Source organism: Taudactylus pleione, unplaced genomic scaffold (genome assembly GCF_031769625.1).
Source record: "Taudactylus pleione unplaced genomic scaffold, aTauple2 ptg000407l, whole genome shotgun sequence".
Lineage (NCBI taxonomy): Eukaryota > Metazoa > Chordata > Amphibia > Anura > Myobatrachidae > Taudactylus > Taudactylus pleione.
Genome location: NW_028284809.1, coordinates 1,555,355 through 1,573,941, shown reverse-complemented (window position 1 = coordinate 1,573,941; position 18,587 = coordinate 1,555,355). Strand labels below are relative to the sequence as shown.

Below are 18,587 nucleotides of genomic sequence, written 5' to 3'. Positions count from 1 at the left end.
GGAGCTTGGTAACTCTGACAGTATCCCCCGTAGAGACCTAAGGAGGGTGCGGCTACTGGCGGAAATAGAGGGACCGCAAAATAGGGTCCCTCTTTCATACATAAGGGTGATACTTAATATTTGCGGGTATCCCCGAAAACACAAATATTAAATGATAAATAGGAATTTAAATATGGAGTATTTCTCCCACTTTGCTTTTAGGTCTCCCATTTTACCCCCCCCCCCCATCCAATCTGCTCCCATCACTCACTTTCTTAATGCATCCCCCCCTCATGCCCTCCCAGCCTCCACTGCTGGATGTGATAGGCAGAACCAGTGCTGAGCAGAAGTGTTGTTGACGAACGGAGGCCCCAACACCTCACAAGTGACCCTCAGGACGGCAGATGAACAAAATTCTACCTTAAATAAATTTTTTTTTTTTTTTGCATTTAAAGCATTTCTGCCAGCCATACCATCGCTATCGCCAGTGGCAACCATTGCCGTCGGAAAATAACTGCCTCTGACTGGGTAAGCCTATTTAGCAAGTATCAGTGCAGTACATATGGCCATGGAATACATGTCTGGGACATCTTCACGAGCTTTGGGAGTCTCCTGGACATGACGGGAAAGTACTCAAGTACTATATGTCTAAGGGGAGTGTAGGGAGATCTGGGGGGCATGTAAGGGGAATGTAGGGAGCTCTGGGGGGCATGTAAGGGGAGTGTAGGGAGGTCTGGGGGACATGTAAGGGGAGTGTAGGGAGGTCTGGGGGACATGTAAGGGAAATGTAGGGAGGTCTGGGGGGCATGTAAGCGGAGTGTAGGGAGGTCTGGGGGGCATGTAAGGGGAATGCAGGGAGGTCTGGAGGGGCATGTAAGGGAAATGTAGGGAGGTCTGGGGGGCATGTAAGCGGAGTGTAGGGAGGTCTGGGGGGCATGTAAGCAGAGTGTAGGGAGGTCTGGGGGGCATGTAAGGGGAGTGTAGGGAGGTCTGGGGGACATGTAAGTGGAGTGTAGGGAGGTCGGGGGGGCATGTAAGCGGAGTGTAGGGAGGTCTGGGGGGCGTAAGGGGAGTGTAGGGAGGTCTGGGGGGCATGTAAGGGGAATGTAGGGAGGTCTGGGGGGCATGTAAGGGAAATGTAGGGAGGTCTGGGGGCATGTAAGGGAAATGTAGGGAGGTCTGGGGGGCATGTAAGTGGAGTGTAGGGAGGTCTGGGGGGCATGTAAGGGGAGTGTAGGGAGGTCTGGGGGGCATGTAAGCGGAGTGTAGGGAGGTCTGGGGGGCATGTAAGGGGAGTGTAGGGAGGTCTGGGGGGCATGTAAGGGGAATGTAGGGAGGTCTGGGGGGCATGTAAGGGAAAGGTAGGGAGGTCTGGGGGGCATGTAAGCGGAGTGTAGGGAGGTCTGGGGGGCATGTAAGGGGAGTGTAGGGAGGTCTGGGGGGCATGTAAGGGGAATGTAGGGAGGTCTGGGGGGCATGTAAGAGAAATGTAGGGAGGTCTGGGGGGCATGTAAGCGGAGTGTAGGGAGGTCTGGGGGGCATGTAAGGGGAGTGTAGGGAGGTCTGGGGGGCATGTAAGGGGAGTGTAGGGAGGTCTGGGGGACATGTAAGGAGAGTGTAGGGAGGTCTGGGGGGCATGTAAGGGGAATGCAGGGAGGTCTGGGGGGCATGTAAGGGAAATGTAGGGAGGTCTGGGGGGCATGTAAGCGGAGTGTAGGGAGGTCTGGGGGCATGTAAGGGGAGTGTAGGGAGGTCTGGGGGACATGTAAGGGAAATGTAGGGAGGTCTGGGGGGCATGTAAGCGGAGTGTAAGGAGGTCTGGGGGGCATGTAAGGGGAATGCAGGGAGGTCTGGAGGGGCATGTAAGGGAAATGTAGGGAGGTCTGGGGGGCATGTAAGCGGAGTGTAGGGAGGTCTGGGGGGCATGTAAGCAGACTGTAGGGAGGTCTGGGGGGCATGTAAGGGGAGTGTAGGGAGGTCTGGGGGACATGTAAGGGGAGTGTAGGGAGGTCTGGGGGGCATGTAAGCGGAGGGTAGGGAGTTCTGGGGGGCATGTAAGGGGAGTGTAGGGAGGTCTGGGGGGCATGTAAGGGGAGTGTAGGGAGGTCTGGGGGGCATGTAAGGGGAATGTAGGGAGGTCTGAGAAGCATGTGCCGCACATTATATGTGGGGGATGGTATCATGTCCTTTATTAAGGTGCCAAGTCTCCATGCCACATCTCTGGGATGGTGGGGGGCACTGCATGCTTCAATTGTACTATGCCCCACAATTTCTGGTGCCAGCCCAGTCATGCAGATACAATTATGGGGAAGATGTATCAAACAATGAAAAGAGTGAAGCGTTACTATAGGCAAGAAGGACAATAACACAGGAATGTGTCATAGTGCCGGAATCTGGCTGGAAGTGATAATTACATTTGTTGTAGTGACTCAGGAGGAGATGTATCAAACCTGAGAGAGGTATAAAGTGGTCAGAGAAAAACTACCAGCCAATCAGCAGCATCGGATCATCTGTGTAATCCTTGGCTGACTGAGGGGTCTATTTACTAAGCAGTGTTAGGAGACAGAGTGAAAAGTGATAAGGTGCCAGCCAATCAGCTCCCAACTGTCATTATTCAAACACAGCCTGTGAGATGACAGTTGGGAGCTGATTGGCTGGCACCTTATCACTTTTCACTCTGTCTCCTAACACTGCTTAGTAAATAGACCCCTCAGTCAGCCAAGGATTACACAGATGATCCGATGCTGTTGATTGGCTGGTAGTTTTTCTCTGACCACTTTATCTCTCTCCCAGGTTTGATACATCTCCTCCTGAGTCACTACAACACTCCTAACACTGCTTAGTAAATAGACCCCTAAGTGATAATTGGGTCATGCAGGCCGGCCATCACAGCCGGGAGATCTCTATCTCCCGACGGAGATCCTGCCCGCTTCCCTCCCCCCCCCAATCAACCGTTGCCACCCTCCCCAATACACTCACAGTCTGCTGCCGCTCTGCGTCTGAACACGTAGCAACTATTCTGCACATGCGCAATATCGGAAATCTTCGTTCAGCGTTTCACGTGAATCACCCCCCAGGGAGTGTTATCCTTGTGGCCCTCTCTCCCATACACTGCATAGTACGGCTGCTCACAGTGGTGAGTGATACAAGTTTGCAGTTGCTTTGGCTACATTGTATCAGTCTCCTGGCGGCCTGGTCATCCCTGATAACAGAAAGTACCAGCGGAGCAGATCTAACAGAGCAGCTGAAGAATAGTTCCTAATTTTCCCTATGATAAGTCATTAGTACACTATCGGGATCATTCTGGGTCGGAAACATCTGTAAAATTGGGGGCATCTCCCGATTTTGAACTGACTGCGCATGCGTCTGAATCAGAAAACATGGTGTGTTCCTGCGCCTCTCGATGCGTCCCAAGTGGCAAGTACTGTGGGGTGCATGCGTGTCGCATCTTGATGGCGACTGTCGTGAAGTAGGCGTTTCCGGGCAGCGATTATCAAGACGCCTGGAGTGTCCGTTTCCAATTAGAGCGTTGTGGACGGGCATTGCGAGGTCAGTTAAGTCACAGTTGGGACGCCTGCTTCAACAGATCTCTTGGTGCGACCGGGACGCAGGAAATCACACGAACTCACACATAGACGGATAGCTATATTAACAGATCTCAGGGCCTGATTCAGAGCCGGACGCTATTTGCGGACGCTCGTTCAGAAAAAGGGGCTGGCTATTTAAATTGAACGCTCGCTCTTTGCGGTCTGTTGACGCCACTATGTCTGAGCGAGCGAACGAAACATGCGCTCGCTATTTTGTAAAGACGCCCCTTGGTCGCTCGCATCATACGCCATCTCCGCTATTTATTAGATTAATCGAGTACATCGAAAGGCGTATGAACTGCTCGCTATTCTTGTGGTAGCATTTTCCTACCGCAATCATGCGAGCAGTTCAGGCTAAAAGACAACCAAGTGACGTGGCCGATGACGCTGCTTTGTTAATTATGCACACCCTTAAAACGCCCATTTTGACCGTTTGGCACGCCTGCGTTCGGATCTCCACTCCCCGTTTTCAAGCACCTTCCCCTGTTACCACCCACAAACGCCTCATTCTGTCACTCAAATTAGCAGGCATTCGCTATTTTGCGGACACACGATTTCCGACCGCACTGACTGGTTGGCGCATGCGCATTACGCCCCATACGCATGCGCAGATGTGCGAACATCGCTCGTTCGAACGAGCGGCCACTTACGAGCGGCTCTGAATCAGGCCCTCAGTGCGCGGGCTGTCGCAACCTATACTTACAAACGTGACAGGGGTGGTAGGTAGGATGGCCATTGGCGGCGTGTCCACTGATGGTTACCATCCATGGGTCTATCGGTGGTTACCATCGATGGCACACAAAGCATCTATGGTTAACCAACAATAGTTTCCACCCCTCGATGGCCACCGTTGCGGTGGGGAACGGCGGGCTGCGTGCCAATAAAAAACTGGGACAGGGCTTAGCCGGGGCCGGGCCTAAGCTCCGTACCGTCCTGAAAAAAAATATATAGCGGCTCCTACTCGTCCATCGATGGCAGTGAACCATTGGTTCTCTGCCATCGATGGTAATAGTATTCAACATCAGCCATAAACAATTGATGATTTGAATCATCAATGGTCGATGACCATCCCTAGTGGCAGGTCATGAATAGTACATTGCAGGATGCCACTGACGGAGGGTTTCCGGGTATACTTTCCGGGTATAATTACCGGCATTCAGGTGACAATACCACAGGACTGCATCAATCAGTGTTAAACACCATAATGAAGTGAACATCTAACAGTCTCTATACTATACACAAAGAGTTATATCCTACTTACAGCAGTTCCTGCATGGCAGCCACCACTTCCCATCATATAGGACATTCTCAGTTCCTCTTCTTCCTTCCCTTACCTCTCTGTACCAGGCAAATACCTGCCTGTCTCTACAGCCCACACTCCAGTGTAATGCAGACTTGAAGTCAGCCAGCCACAGAACCTGTGTAATCCATGAGTGTTCCGGTTTAAAGGGAAAGTATGGTAAGCCTATGCATTAGTGATGTAAGTAAAGCTGGGTACACACGTAAAGATTTTCTGTCCAACCATCCAACTTGTTGATTGGTTGGAATGAAAATCTGGTAACGTATGGGAGTAACTGATGACCAGCAATTTGCTCCTAAATGCCAGAAAACAGATGAAAATGGTCGTCAGACAAGTTACATATTAGATCTAAACAATTTGTTTAAACAAAAGTTTTTGTCCATTTTCAGGCGTTTGGGAGGAAATTGCAGATTGTCATTTGCCTTCATCCGGTACCAGATCTTCATTCCAACCAATCAACTAGTTGGATGGTTGGACAGAAAATCTTTACGTGTGTATGCAGCTTAAGATCAGGGACGGATTATGGGCGGGGCGATAGGGGCGGTCGTCCAGGGGCCCCCACACATAGAGGGCCCCCACACAAATTCAGTGTAGTGCGGACCGCAGTAGTGCGGTCTACACCACACACAAAGCAAAGAACACACTGCCGCCGGGTGCCGGTGGTGGTGTGTTTGTTGTTACTACAAACACACCGCCGCTGACACCCGGCGGCATTGTGTTTGTTTTGGCAGCCAATGAGAGTCACACAGACTCTCATTGGCTGCTGTGGGTGATGGGAGAGATGTCATGACGTCTCTCCTCATATCATCTCTCCCATAGACTGCCTGCCGGAGGAGCGGATAGCAGAGGTCGCGACAGGAGCGGAGGGATTCAGGTAAGTGTTTTTTTGGGGTTTTTCACGTACTTGTAAGGGGGCACTGGCACTGCATGGGGGGGCACTACCTAGGGCACTGCATAGGGGGCCTCTACTGGGGGCACTGGCACTGCATGGGGGGCCACCACTTGGGGCACTGCATAGGGGGGGCTCTACTGGGGGCACTAGCATTGCATAGGGAGCCACTACTGGGGGCACTGGCACTGAATAGGGGGGCCACTTCTGGGGGCACTGGCACTGCATAGGGGGGCACTACTGGGGGTACTGGCACTGCATAGGGGGCCACTACTGGGGGCACTGGCACTGCATAGGGGGGCATTACTGGGGGCACTATATAAGGGGCCTGCATAGGGGGGGCACTACTGGGGGCACTGCATAAGGGGAACTACTACAGGGGGCACTGCATCGAGGAGCATTACTGGGGGGACTATATAAGGGGCACTGCATAGGGGGGACTACTACTGTGGGCACTATATAAGGGGCACTACATAGGGGACCACTACTGGGGGCACTGCATAAGGGGAACTACTACAGGGGGCCTGCATAGGGGGGACCATTACAGGGGGCACTGCTACTGGGGAGATTGCATAAGGGGCACTACTACAATGGGCATTGCAAGAGGGTATTACTACTGGGGGCATTAAGGTGCATACAAAGAAATAAATGTTCCTAGGGTGACAAAAAACGGTGGTATATAGGGGCCCCAACAAGTTTGTTGCCATGGGACCCCCACAGACCTTAATCCGGCCCTGCTTAAGATGCACATTTTGTGAAAGTGTGTTGCGGGGACGCCTGGTGCTAAACCAGGCTATTTGCCGTGATCTGAGGATCGGTGTATGTGGACACACCTGTAATAAATAAATAATATAAACATGAGGCTCGGATTTAGCCACTCCTGGTTTTCCAGTCTGCCGGTGAGTGGAGGGGCGGCTCTTAGATCCAGCCAATCATAGACAGCGATCCTAAAGGGATAATTTATAAAAGGAGTCAGTACGCACAGCCAGACCCAGTGCAGGAGGTGTGAGGCAGGCAGAGACATGGCCAAACGGAGAAGGAAAAGAAAACCAGTGAGTAAATGAATGGATTTAGCAAGTGCTTCTATTTAGGCTTAGAAGATGCAGTAAAAAATCTTTAAAATATATATATATATATAATATTTTTTTTTTTGGAATTGCCTAAAAGTTAATAAATGTCACATTATTTTAACAGTGAATAAATCCTTTTTTTCAGCAGGAGACCACTAGGGTAACATGTTCATATGCAGGGAGTCACTAACTTGTGTACATGCAATTATGGATTTAGAACTGTTGCTGACTTACTGCTCCCAGGGGTCTCAGCTAGAGGATGGTGAGAGCTATATTCCAATAGCTCAGTGGTTCTCAAACTCTGTCCTCAGGACCCCACACAGTTAATGGTTTCCAGGTCACACAGCAGGTGCACAGGTGTAGTTGTTAATCACTGACACATTTTAAAAGATCCACAAGTGGAGCTAATTATTTCCCTTGTGATTCTGTGAGGAGACCTGAAAAACATGCACTGTTTGGGGTCCTGAGGACTCAGGCCCTGATTCAGAGCCGGACGCTCTGACAGAGCGCTCGCTCTGAATCAGGGTTGGATTTTTTTTTTTTTTAGAACTGCCTCCTGGCCGCTCACATAGCTGTGGGTGACCACCCAAAGGTATAGCGAGCGGCCATGATGATGGTCGCGATGGTCAAGACCATCGGGCTTGCGACGAGACCCTTGTGGTAGGGTCTCGTGGCCACAAGCCCCAGAGAGCTTTTGGCTCCCATGAGAACGGTAGGCGTTCTCATGGGAACGCCTCAGTCTGGGCAGCCACCCAAAGGCCCGCCCGCGTGCTGTCACTCAACATCGACAGCAAGCCCCTTTTGGTGCGAGACCCGGAGCGACTGAGTGCCCGTCGCTATCCGGTTCTCGCGCATGCGCACGACTGAGCCGGCTCCGTCGTGCGCATGCGCTCTAGGCCACCATTGACCCAGTTGCGAGCGCTCAGCGCTTGCAACCGGGTCTGAATCAGGCCCTGAGTTTGAAAACCTGTGCAATAGCTAGATAGCTTGTGTTACACACGTCTCTATATAAAGTGCTGACCTGTTATACAGCACTTAACAGTGAAGGGATCTTGATACAGGTTATGTGCAAGGACAACAGATGGTAAAGATGGATTTGCCCACATGAGCTTACAATCTAAGAGGCACGGAGAACACATGAGGTGCTGGCATAACCATTGTAGCTGCTGGTGGGGGAAGTTCTGTGGCTGCTGTATGTGTTTTATACATATGGGATGTTCTTGGCCCTGGTTCTTTATTTCCTATATAATGGCACCTCCTCCCTGGCTCTGTATGCTGGGTGATGTCCAAGTATCAGACTGGTCCAATATTGTATTAAGGTGACCTGTCCCTGTTGTATTGGAAGCTGCAGTGTTATATGCTATAAGGTACAAATGGCTCTAGCAATATATCCCTATGGCTGTGATTTTGGGGGGCCTGTCCTAATTATTGGGAAATAGGGGCGTCTGGTAGGATGTGTTGTATAGAAGTATGGCTTGTATTAAGGTGGTGCAGAGGTTACCAATCTCTACCAGTCCAGGTTAAGAATATCTATGCTTGAGCACAGGTGACTTAATTAGTACCTCAGTCAATTTAATAAATCTGTACACGGGCACAGATATCCTTAAAACCTGGACTGCAATGGTGGAGTTTGGGAAACTGAGTTGGTGGTTTGTTTTTTAAAAATCTTGCTCTTAAACACATTGATATAAAAACACAAACCAGGCGCAATAATTAAGAGGTCAGTGCTCATAACCTCAATTAATTAGTTTGATCTCAGTATTACAGCTGCCACCCAAATATAAATCTGAGTTTATTCACAAGAGCTAAATAGTTTTTTAGGTTGATACGTCTAAGGGGACGCTAAGAATTAGGAACACATCACACGCATATGTAAAAGCAAGTGAACTATTTATTACATATTAATCATTTACCATAATAAAGCCTTAGCTTTATTTATTTATTCACTTATACCCCTTTTACACCGGAGCTAAAACCCGGGTTTTTGAAGGGTTAACCCGGGCAGCTCCCTGGTGTAAAAGGGCAGAGGGTTGGATCGCCGGGTCGAGTGACCCGGCGATCCAACCCAGGTAACTAGCAGGGTTTAACACTGGCGTAGCCCGTGAAACCCTGCTATGGGAACAGCGCACTCCGGGTCACGAAGACCTGGAGTGCGCTGCTAGCTGGCCGATTGGTCCGGCTTCAGTGGCGCTTGGAGATGACGTCATCTCCAAGCGTCCACTTTCACTCCGCAAAAGCCGGGTCTATGCAGACCCGACTGCGGTGTGAGCGGCGCTGAATCGGGAATATCCCGAGTCAGCGTCGGCAAAATTCCGGGTCTGATCCGGATAGGAACTTTGTTCCAACTCCGGGTCAGACCCGGAATTTAGGTGGAAAAGGGGTATAATTAAACTATTTAATATATAACTGAACTAACTAATAGAAGAAGAAAGAAAGACAGACAAAGTATGGTGTCGCAGAAAGAACGGCCCCACAATGCCAGATCACCAACTGCATACTCACATCCATCTTCTACATGGGAGGCGAGCAGCCAGCCCATCACCACGCCCAAGGTATCCACCTCCCACCCCAATGACACAACGTGAGGCCCATCTGGTTAGGTGGTTGCCGCTGACCCCAGTAGGGTAGAATCAGCCTAAGCCATGTATTGGAAGGGAGAGCACCTCAAGCTCCAAAGACAGATGGCGACTGCTACCGTTCTTTCCTGCCACAGGAAAAGCCGACACCAAACAACTCAATGAATAAGGGAGGGAGGGCGGGAAACAGCAGACCAGAGACATTTCTATGAAATGGCTGCCAAGCAGCAACTCTAAAATAGCACTGACCCACCCCCTGCCAATCCTATAGGCTAACCAAACCTAACCCCACCCCCTGCCCAATCCTATAGGCTAACCAAACCTAACCCCACCCCCTACCCAATCCTATAGGCTAACCAAACCTAACCCCACCCCCTGCCCAATCCTATAGGCTAACCAAACCTAACCCCACCCCACAACACTACCTCACTAAACTAGCCCCTTCTTGTCCAGAGGCCGACACCCACAGGCTCGGGTGTTTAATTACATCCATGCATATGAAATGCACTGTCTTATTTCTTTAGATACCACTTGATTCATTTAAACTGCTGTGCTGGCTCTCCATATAGTACAGTAAAGGCCTGTACACACTGGACAATTTTGATGAGCGATAATTATATCGTTCAGCGATATAACTTTCAAGTCATCCAGTGTGTATGGACTGAACAACGAATGATGGGCGCTCCCGTGGGTCGATAACGATATCCCCAGTCGGCTGTATATGCAGCTCAATCTGGGGATGTCGTTAACGATGCCATGCTGAAGAATGCAGCATGCCCCACCCCCCGGCCGTCGCTGCTGGCATCGGCAAGTGTGGATGCACTTACCAATGCTGGGCCCCGCCGCCTCCAATATCGGTGAACACACATCGTCTAGTGTGTATGCGTTTTAAGATTTATAGGTCAATAGCTGGTGGCCAGATTACATGCTAGATGGAAGTGCCGGCTGTCTCGGGCTCCTGTAGTGATGGGGAAGTGAGTTAGAAGTATCCTCTCTCTATGAATTTGTAGGGGGAGGCCCTGACATAATTAATGTAATCCAGATGCCTGTAAAGTAAAATCTGCATGTGTGAGCAAACTGTAATATTATAGACAAATGTAGGGGGGGAGGGGGATTGCCTGGAAGCCCCCTCAAGCCTTGATGACCACAGTAGAAATAGCATATGATACTAAAGTTACATGTTTTTAAGATTCCCTCAGTGCCACAAATGAAATATTTAGCACCACCTGTTAATCTTTTAAAATGTGTCTGCCAGTGATGAATACACCTGTGCACCAACTAGGAGGCCTGGAAAACATGCACTGCTGGGGTTGCACTGATTGTCCATCTATAGGGTCAATTATTAATGCTTTACAATCACTATCCAGTGCAGAAGGACGCCAGTCTGTGTGTGTGTGTATATATATATATATGTATATGTATATGTATATGTCCAGGGCAGTGCTAGGTTCTTCTGTTGCTCTTCTGGACTTGCTCCCATGCTCTGGAATGGTGCCCACATCTGAAATAAAAACACTCAGCTCAGGCAGGATGGTCCTACTGCCGCATCTAATGGCTTACTGTGATCACTGGTCCTGTATATGTCAGAATTTTGACATGCAATATACTTCAATGACTTATATTATAAGCTGGTTAAGTGCTAATTATTCCCTCTTCATTGACTGGCCACTTGCTTTAAAATCAAGCATTTGGAAACCACCCTCTAGAAATCCTATGTTTGGCCCTGAATATAGCCAATGGATATTTTATGTGTCTGGAATAAAATGGTTGATCTACTAACCAAACCTTTACCATACTCTACTATATTGCCCTGTGGTGAGAAAGTGACATATTCAGAACTTAATTCCATTTTTACTATACATAAACCTGGATCAGCCACATAGCGGCATTGTCACACATTGCACCAGGGCCGGATTAACGGGGGGGCGACAGGGGCGGTCGTCCCTGGGCCCCCACACCCATCGGGGTTAAAGTGAACCGGTTCCTCCTCCTCCGGCCAACCTAACCCCAGCACCGCAGAAAAGCACCATTTGCCAGGTGCCCGCTGAGATTGTAACCTGCAGTGGCAGCCAGAGACTGGAGCTAAGTTGTGAGCACTATGGGAGAGACTTAATGACGTTTCTCCCACAGTGCAGAGGAGCAGCTGAGCGGACTGGACGTGGATGGCAGCGGATGCGGGAGCGGGGCTTGAGGTAAGTATTAGCTTTTTTTTTTTTTTTTTGTGCAAACTGCTTTGCTACTGGGGGCATTACTTGGGGGGGGGGGGGGGGGGTTACAGGGGGCATTACTACTGGGGCCACTGCCACAAGGGGCATGACTACTGGGGGCATTACTACTGTGGCACAACTACAGGGGTATACTACTGGGGGCATTTATACAGCGGGGATTACTATAGGGGACACTACTAGTGGGAGTATTGCATAGGGGGCACTGCATACGGGGCACTGCCACTGTGGGCACTGACACTACTGGGGTCCCCAATGAGCGTACCCCCCAGTTTGTCACATTTAATAGGGATCCCCACGTGTTTGTTGCCCAGGGGCCCCCACAGACCGTAATCCAGCCCAACAGACCGTAATCCAGCCCTGTCACATGCTGCAGCACAGATTGCACTGACCAAGTGCATCACCACCTAGTGGCCACTAAAGAGTACAGCATTTGTGCTCTGGAAAGAAGGACTAGTCAGATCTGACAACAGTTATGGTAAAAGATTGAAAAAGCTACAGCCACAATTCCACAGGTCGACTAGCCTCGATTTTGCCTCATCCCTATGTACCTATGTAATGACCACCAGTGTACTGCATCTGGATTACTACTTCCTGAAATTCCTAGTGAAATAACTATGGTCTCTGGTCTGCTCCAGCCTCTGGCAGGACCGTAACTAGGGTAGTGCAACCAGTGCCATGGTGCAGGGCAGGGGGCACCATTTGGTCCTGTCAATTTTCCTGTTTATGATCATTCTCACTTGTAGCTTCCTCTTCTTTTATCCCCAGTATCTCCTGGCCTCACCTATCTCCTCCCTGGCCCTTTCCCAAGAGGCCAAGGCCCTTTTTCAGGTACACTCTTATGTCCCTATTTAAAAAATGGGGGGGAGGGAGGCACAGGGCACCAAGCACCAAAAAGTCTAGGTACGGCTTTGGTATCTGTTGGCCACTGCAGAATAATTGGACACCCGCATCCCCACTAAAACAAGAACCGGTCATAGACTAGATCAGTGTTTCCCAAACTTTCTTGGGTCACGGTTCTAGAAAACTATCAGCATTGTTTTCACGGCACCCCTGGGCCAAGTTTTTTTTTTTTTTTTTTTGTTATATTGAGAAATTCCGCAAAAATTATTACATTAAATAAATTGTGTTTACAGGGTACCGGTCTTCCTTGGGCTAGTATGTTTTTGGAGTGTTGAAGGAAACCAATTAAAAAAATGGTGAGAACATACAAACTCCACACATGTACACAGAAACCAAGACCTCTGTACTGTGAGGCTGTAATGCTATCCATCAAACCAACTGTGCTCCCCACAGAGGCAAATTCCATTAATAGTACATTTCTTGTTAGATTAGAATTGTTGAATGAGAGCTTGTCCCCTGACCTGAGTGAGGGTTTAGTAGAACCTCTACCATGAACATCCAGACTTTTATCTCTGCTGGTTTAGCTACTTGGAGAACTCTGTGTGGCTGGTGTTATGGACAGGCAGCAGCCATCTGTGGCTTCTATGCATTAATGACATCAAATTCCACAATGATGCAGGAGATGATACTGGATGGAAGAACTCTGATCTGTCTCTCAGTATTTGGGGAAGTTCTAGTGAAGTCCAGGTAGTAAGCCCATAAATAGGGGACTTGATACTGGTGAAGAGCTCATCTGTCTGCCATATCACATGGAAGTGTCCTTTCTAAACTGCTACTCCTACTTCTACGGTGAGTGTGGTGCGCACACTTCCCAGTCCTTGTAACTGCCCATTGCTAATCAATCCGTGCCAAGCTTTAGAGCGCTTATACCAGGGCCGGATTAAGGTCTGTGGGGGCCTATATATATATATATTAGGGGTGTGCACCGGCCACTTTTTGTGTTTTGTGTTTTGGTTTTGGATCTGGATCTTTCTTCGTGTTTTGGATCTGGATTGGTTTTGCCAAAACCACCCTTCCGTGTTTTGGGTTCTGGGTTTTGTGTTTTGGATCTGTATTTTTTTTTAAAAAAGCATAAAAACAGCTAAAATCACAGAATTTGTTGGTTTCTCTGCTCCTATGCTATTATTAACCTCAATAACCTTAATTTCCACTCATTTCCAGTCTATTCTGATCACCTCACACCTCACAATAGTGTTTTCATGTCCAAAAGGTTGCACCGAGGTAGCTGGATGACTATGCTAAGCGACACGAGTGGGCGGCACAAACACGTGACCCATCTAGGAGTGACACTGCAGTGGCAGACAGGATGGCAGTTAGAAAAACTAGGCCCCAAACTGTACATAATGCAAAGAAAAAAAAAGAAGTGCAAGATGGAATTGTCCTTGGGCCCTCCCACCCACCCTTATGTTGTATAAACAGGACATGCACACTTTAACAAATCAATCATTTCAGCGCCAGGGTCTGCCACACAACTGTGGCTGAAATGATTGGTTCGTTTGGGCCCCCACAAAACAAGCTGGCAATTAATGTGTCCCTGCACAAACTGGCTCTACGGAGGCAAGATGTCATCCTCATCCTCCTCATCCACCGATTCCTCACCCTCTTCAGTGTGTACATCCTCATCCTCACAGAGTATTAATTCGTCCCTGCTGGAACCACAGGTCCCTCTGTACGTTCTGGAGGCTGGTCTCCCTGGAAGAGTTGATAATTCATTTTATGAACATCATCTTCTCCACATTTTGTGGAAGCAACCTCCTACGCCTTTCGCTGACAAGGTTCCCGGCTGCACTAAACACTCTTTCGGAGTACACACTGGAGGGGGGGCAACTCAGGTAAAATAGAGCCAGTTTGTACAGGGACCTCCAAATTGCTTCTTTTTCCTGCCAGTACAGGTACGGACTGTCTGACATGCCTACTTGGATGCTGTCACCGATGTAATCCTTTAACAGACAGACGCACGCTTGTCGCTGCTGCTTTGAGGATTCAAGTGCGGCTACAGCCCACACAATTCACAAAGACAGAAAAAAAAAAAGAATATTTTTATTGTTTGTGGAGCACACTTTGAGGGTTACACCACCCTTTAACAGACAGATGCACGCTTGTCGCTGCTGCTTTGAGGATGCAAGTGTGGCTACATCGCACACAAGTCACAAACACATTAAAAAAATAGTTTTTTATTTTTTGGAACACTTTGAGAGTTACACCACCCTTTAACAGACAGACGCACGCTTGTCGCTGCTGCTTTAAGGATGCAGGTGCGGCTACAGCCCACACATTTCACAAAGACCGAAAAAAAAAGAACAATATTTTAATTGTTTGTGTAGAACACTTTGAGGGTGTCACCACCCTTTAACAGACAGACGCACGCTTGTCGCTGCTGCTTTAAGGATGCAGGTGCGGCTACAGCCCACACAATTCACAAAGACAGAAAAAAGAACAATATTTTAATTGTTTGTGTAGCACACTTTGAGGGTGTCACCACCCTTTAACAGACAGACGCACGCTTGTCGCTGCTGCTTTAAGGATGCAGGTGCGGCTACAGCCCACACAATTCACAAAGACAGAAAAAAGAACAATATTTTAATTGTTTGTGTAGCACACTTTGAGGGTGTCACCACCCTTTAACAGACAGACGCACGCTTGTCGCTGCTGCTTTAAGGATGCAGGTGCGGCTACAGCCCACACAATTCACAAAGACAGAAAAAAAAAGAACAATATTTTAATTGTTTGTGTAGCACACTTTGAGGGTGTCACCACCCTTTAACAGACAGACGCACGCTTGTCGCTGCTGCTTTGAGGATGCAGGTGGAATCTAGACGGGATTTGGAACCGAGGACACACTACCTCCATCAATTGTCTAAATCCCACTGCACTAATGTCAGATACCGGACGCACGTCTAACACCAACATAGCAGTCAAGGCCTCAGTTATACGTTTTGCTTCAGGATGACTGCTGTCGTACTTCATCCTCATCGCTAGGGACTGTTGGAGGGTCAATTGTTTAGTAAAAGTAGTGATGTTCCTACTTCCTCTCTGGGATGATGAACAACTCCCAGCAGCAGCAACAGCACTAGGAGGAAGAGGTTCTTGATCTTTCTCAATTTTATTTTTATCGGAGAAAGTTTGGTCCTCCATTTATGTTATATTGATATATATACGTGCGGCTAAAGCGCACACAAACACAGAAAATATTATTTTATTTTGGCTGGAGAGTAGTGCACTTTGTGGGTTACACCACCCTTTAAGAAATGAGCCAGCCGGCTCTTTACTTATGGGACACAGGCGCACGCTTGGCGCTGCTCCTTTGTTGATGCACGTGCAGCCACAGTGCACACAATTCACAAACACAGAAAATAATTTTTTTTTTGGTTTGGACTGGAGTGTACTTTCGGGGGTTACAGCACCCTTAACGGTCAAGCCAGCCGGCCCTTTACTTATGACACAGGCGCACGCTTGGCACTACTTTGTTGATGCACGTGCGGCTACTGCGCACACAATTCACAAACACAGAAAATATATTATTTTTTTAGCACTTGGGGGGAGCACCCCTGATGGACAGAGCACCCCCTGGACAACACTACAGCGCTCCTTTAGGACTGGGACACTGCACAGGACTTTGGAGTGGACACAGCCCCTATGGAGAACTGACTGCACAACACAGTCCAGCCAGCCCCTATGGACTTTGAAGTAGTGGACACAGCCCCTATTAACAACAGCAGCACAGCACAACACAGCCAGCCCCTATGGACTTTGAAGTAGTGGACAACAGCAGCACTACACTACACTACACTACACAGCCCTAACTCCCACCCTCCCTCTTCACTGTCCACAGCCGAGTGAGAAAATGGCGCCGACGCGGGTACCTTATATAGGATCCAAAACCCGCGAGACTCGGAAGGCGGGATGATGACGTTTTGCCTCGATTTCAGATCCGAGTCAGGCGGGAAAAGTCGAGCCTGACTCGGATCGGGGGGGTTCGGATTTCAGAAATCCGAACCCGCTCACCCCTAATATATAAATATATATATATATATATATATATATATATATAATATATATAAATTTGCATGGACAAACATCATCATTCCTGGACAAAAGTCCAGGAATGATGTTTTGCCTCTTTCTGAGTCCCGTTTTTTGGAGGGAAAAATCCAAGGGGGCGGGGCTTAATCGCGGGCTGCGGCAGGCGGCTCCGATGAAAGAAAAAAAAAATTGTTTTAGGGATTGGGTCCAGGGACAGTATTGGGGAGCCCCCTGTGTGGGGTCCCGGGACGACACCCACTGTTGCCCTCCCTATAATCCGGGACTGGCTTATACAGTGTAACCCAGGAGAGTCATATGGTCAAACACTTCCAACTACCGCTTAGAACAATGCCATCATTGACTTTACATTTTTAGTTAGGCTAGTAAATGATTAGCTTGCTTAGTACTAATTCATAGCTTTAGTAGGGACATTGGCGTATCTTCCCTTGCCACTTTCTCATGTGAAGTTGTGTTGGCACAGAAGTGAGCATACTCATGTGCCTGCTACATACTGGGGAAGGAGCATCTCTGATCTGCCCATTAAACACTACCATTCCCACCATGGCAGATACAGGTGCAGGACTACAGGTTTACACTGTGTGTAAATGACCAAAAACTAGGGGGTGTATATACTAAAATGCGAGTTTATAGAAGTGGAGATGTTGCCCATAGCAACCAATCAGATTCTAGCTATTATCTTCTAGAAGGCGCAAGATAAATGTTATCGGCAACCTCTCCAATTCTAAAAACGCAGCGCTTTAGTAAATATACCCCTAAGTATCCGAGGGGGAGATGTATCAAGCTTTGGAGAGAGAAAGTGAAGAAGTTGTGTAAAGCTACCAATCAGTCCTTTAGTACAGGGGGAAATGAATGAAGGACTCTCTCCTGACCGATGTGCAGGCAGATGTATAGATAATCAGTGCTGACAGCTGCAGTTGTCATTGTCTCATGCATAGCACTGATCCTGGCTGTCCGTTTTGACAGCCAGGGATTGTACATACTAAAAGTTTTTTTTATTTATTTTTTAATTAATAATGCAGTGGGTGCCGCTGGGAGGAATTTGACTGACACATGCACATTATGCATGCTAGCGCTGGTCAGCGACGGCGGCCCGGCCGAAAGAGGGAGGGCGCAATTCACTGAACAGGTGAATTAAGTCTCCCTCTTCAGCAACATGGATATTAATACATGCCAGCGAAGCAGGGACTTGCTGCGCCACGCTAAATGGGCGAAGCAGGTCCCGACAAATAACGCCCGTAGCCTGCCACTTCATACATCTCATACACAGGGGGAGATGTACTAAGCTCTGGGAAGTGATAAAGTGGAGAGTGATCAACTGGCAGCCACTCAGCTCCTAACTGTCATGTTACAGGATGTGTTTGAAAAATGACAGTTGGGAGCTGATTGGTTGGTCGTTTATCACTCTACACTTTATCACTTTCCAGAGCTTAGTACATCTGCCCCACAGTCTTTAAAATAACAAATTGGTTGTTTTGGGCTAGTACTCCACTTTAGCTCTCTCCAAGGCTCGGTACATCTCCCCTTATATCTTCTAATACAGTAAAGTCTGACTAATCTCTCATTTGTTAACAGCCCCCAAAGAAACTTCCCAAGGATACTGTGGTTACAGATGTGGTGGAATCAGATGTAGAGGCGGTCACTGCTGCGAGCGTGGTCCCCTCCGATGTGATGACGGAGACTCTTGTGGATGATCAGCTGGAAGAGGCCGCGGAGGACCTGAATGCCTCTGGTGTTTCTGTGACCCAGCCGCTGCTGAACGCTGCACAGTCTGAATCCAGTACCTGCACGGAGACCTTATCTCACAGGTACGAGGCGGTAGGTAAATGAGGCTCCTTACCTGCTAGCTGCACCCAAGCAGGGGTATTCAATTTGGAGCGAAAAGCCGAGATCGGCGAAAAAGTTTTGCCAGTGACGTCATTTTCGTCGGTTTTGCTTTTACACCGTATTCAATTTGAAAACTTTTCGCCTATGCGGAAAGTCTAATGCATTCGACTTGGCGAAAAAGTTTCGCATA

General features: G+C 48.6%; 1 protein-coding gene across 1 annotated transcript in view; it reads left to right on the top strand.

The window, feature by feature from the left end:
- The first annotated feature begins 6,734 nt into the window (after positions 1–6,734).
- LOC148506365 (NFATC2-interacting protein-like) overlaps positions 6,735–18,587 on the top strand; it is a 45,537-nt gene continuing 33,684 nt past the window's right edge. The window contains exons 1-2 of the mRNA XM_088446906.1: positions 6,735–6,807; positions 18,146–18,388. Coding sequence (XP_088303032.1) covers positions 6,778–6,807; positions 18,146–18,388 — 273 coding nt within the window. The 5' untranslated portion in view covers positions 6,735–6,777. The remainder of the gene's footprint in view (positions 6,808–18,145; positions 18,389–18,587) is intronic.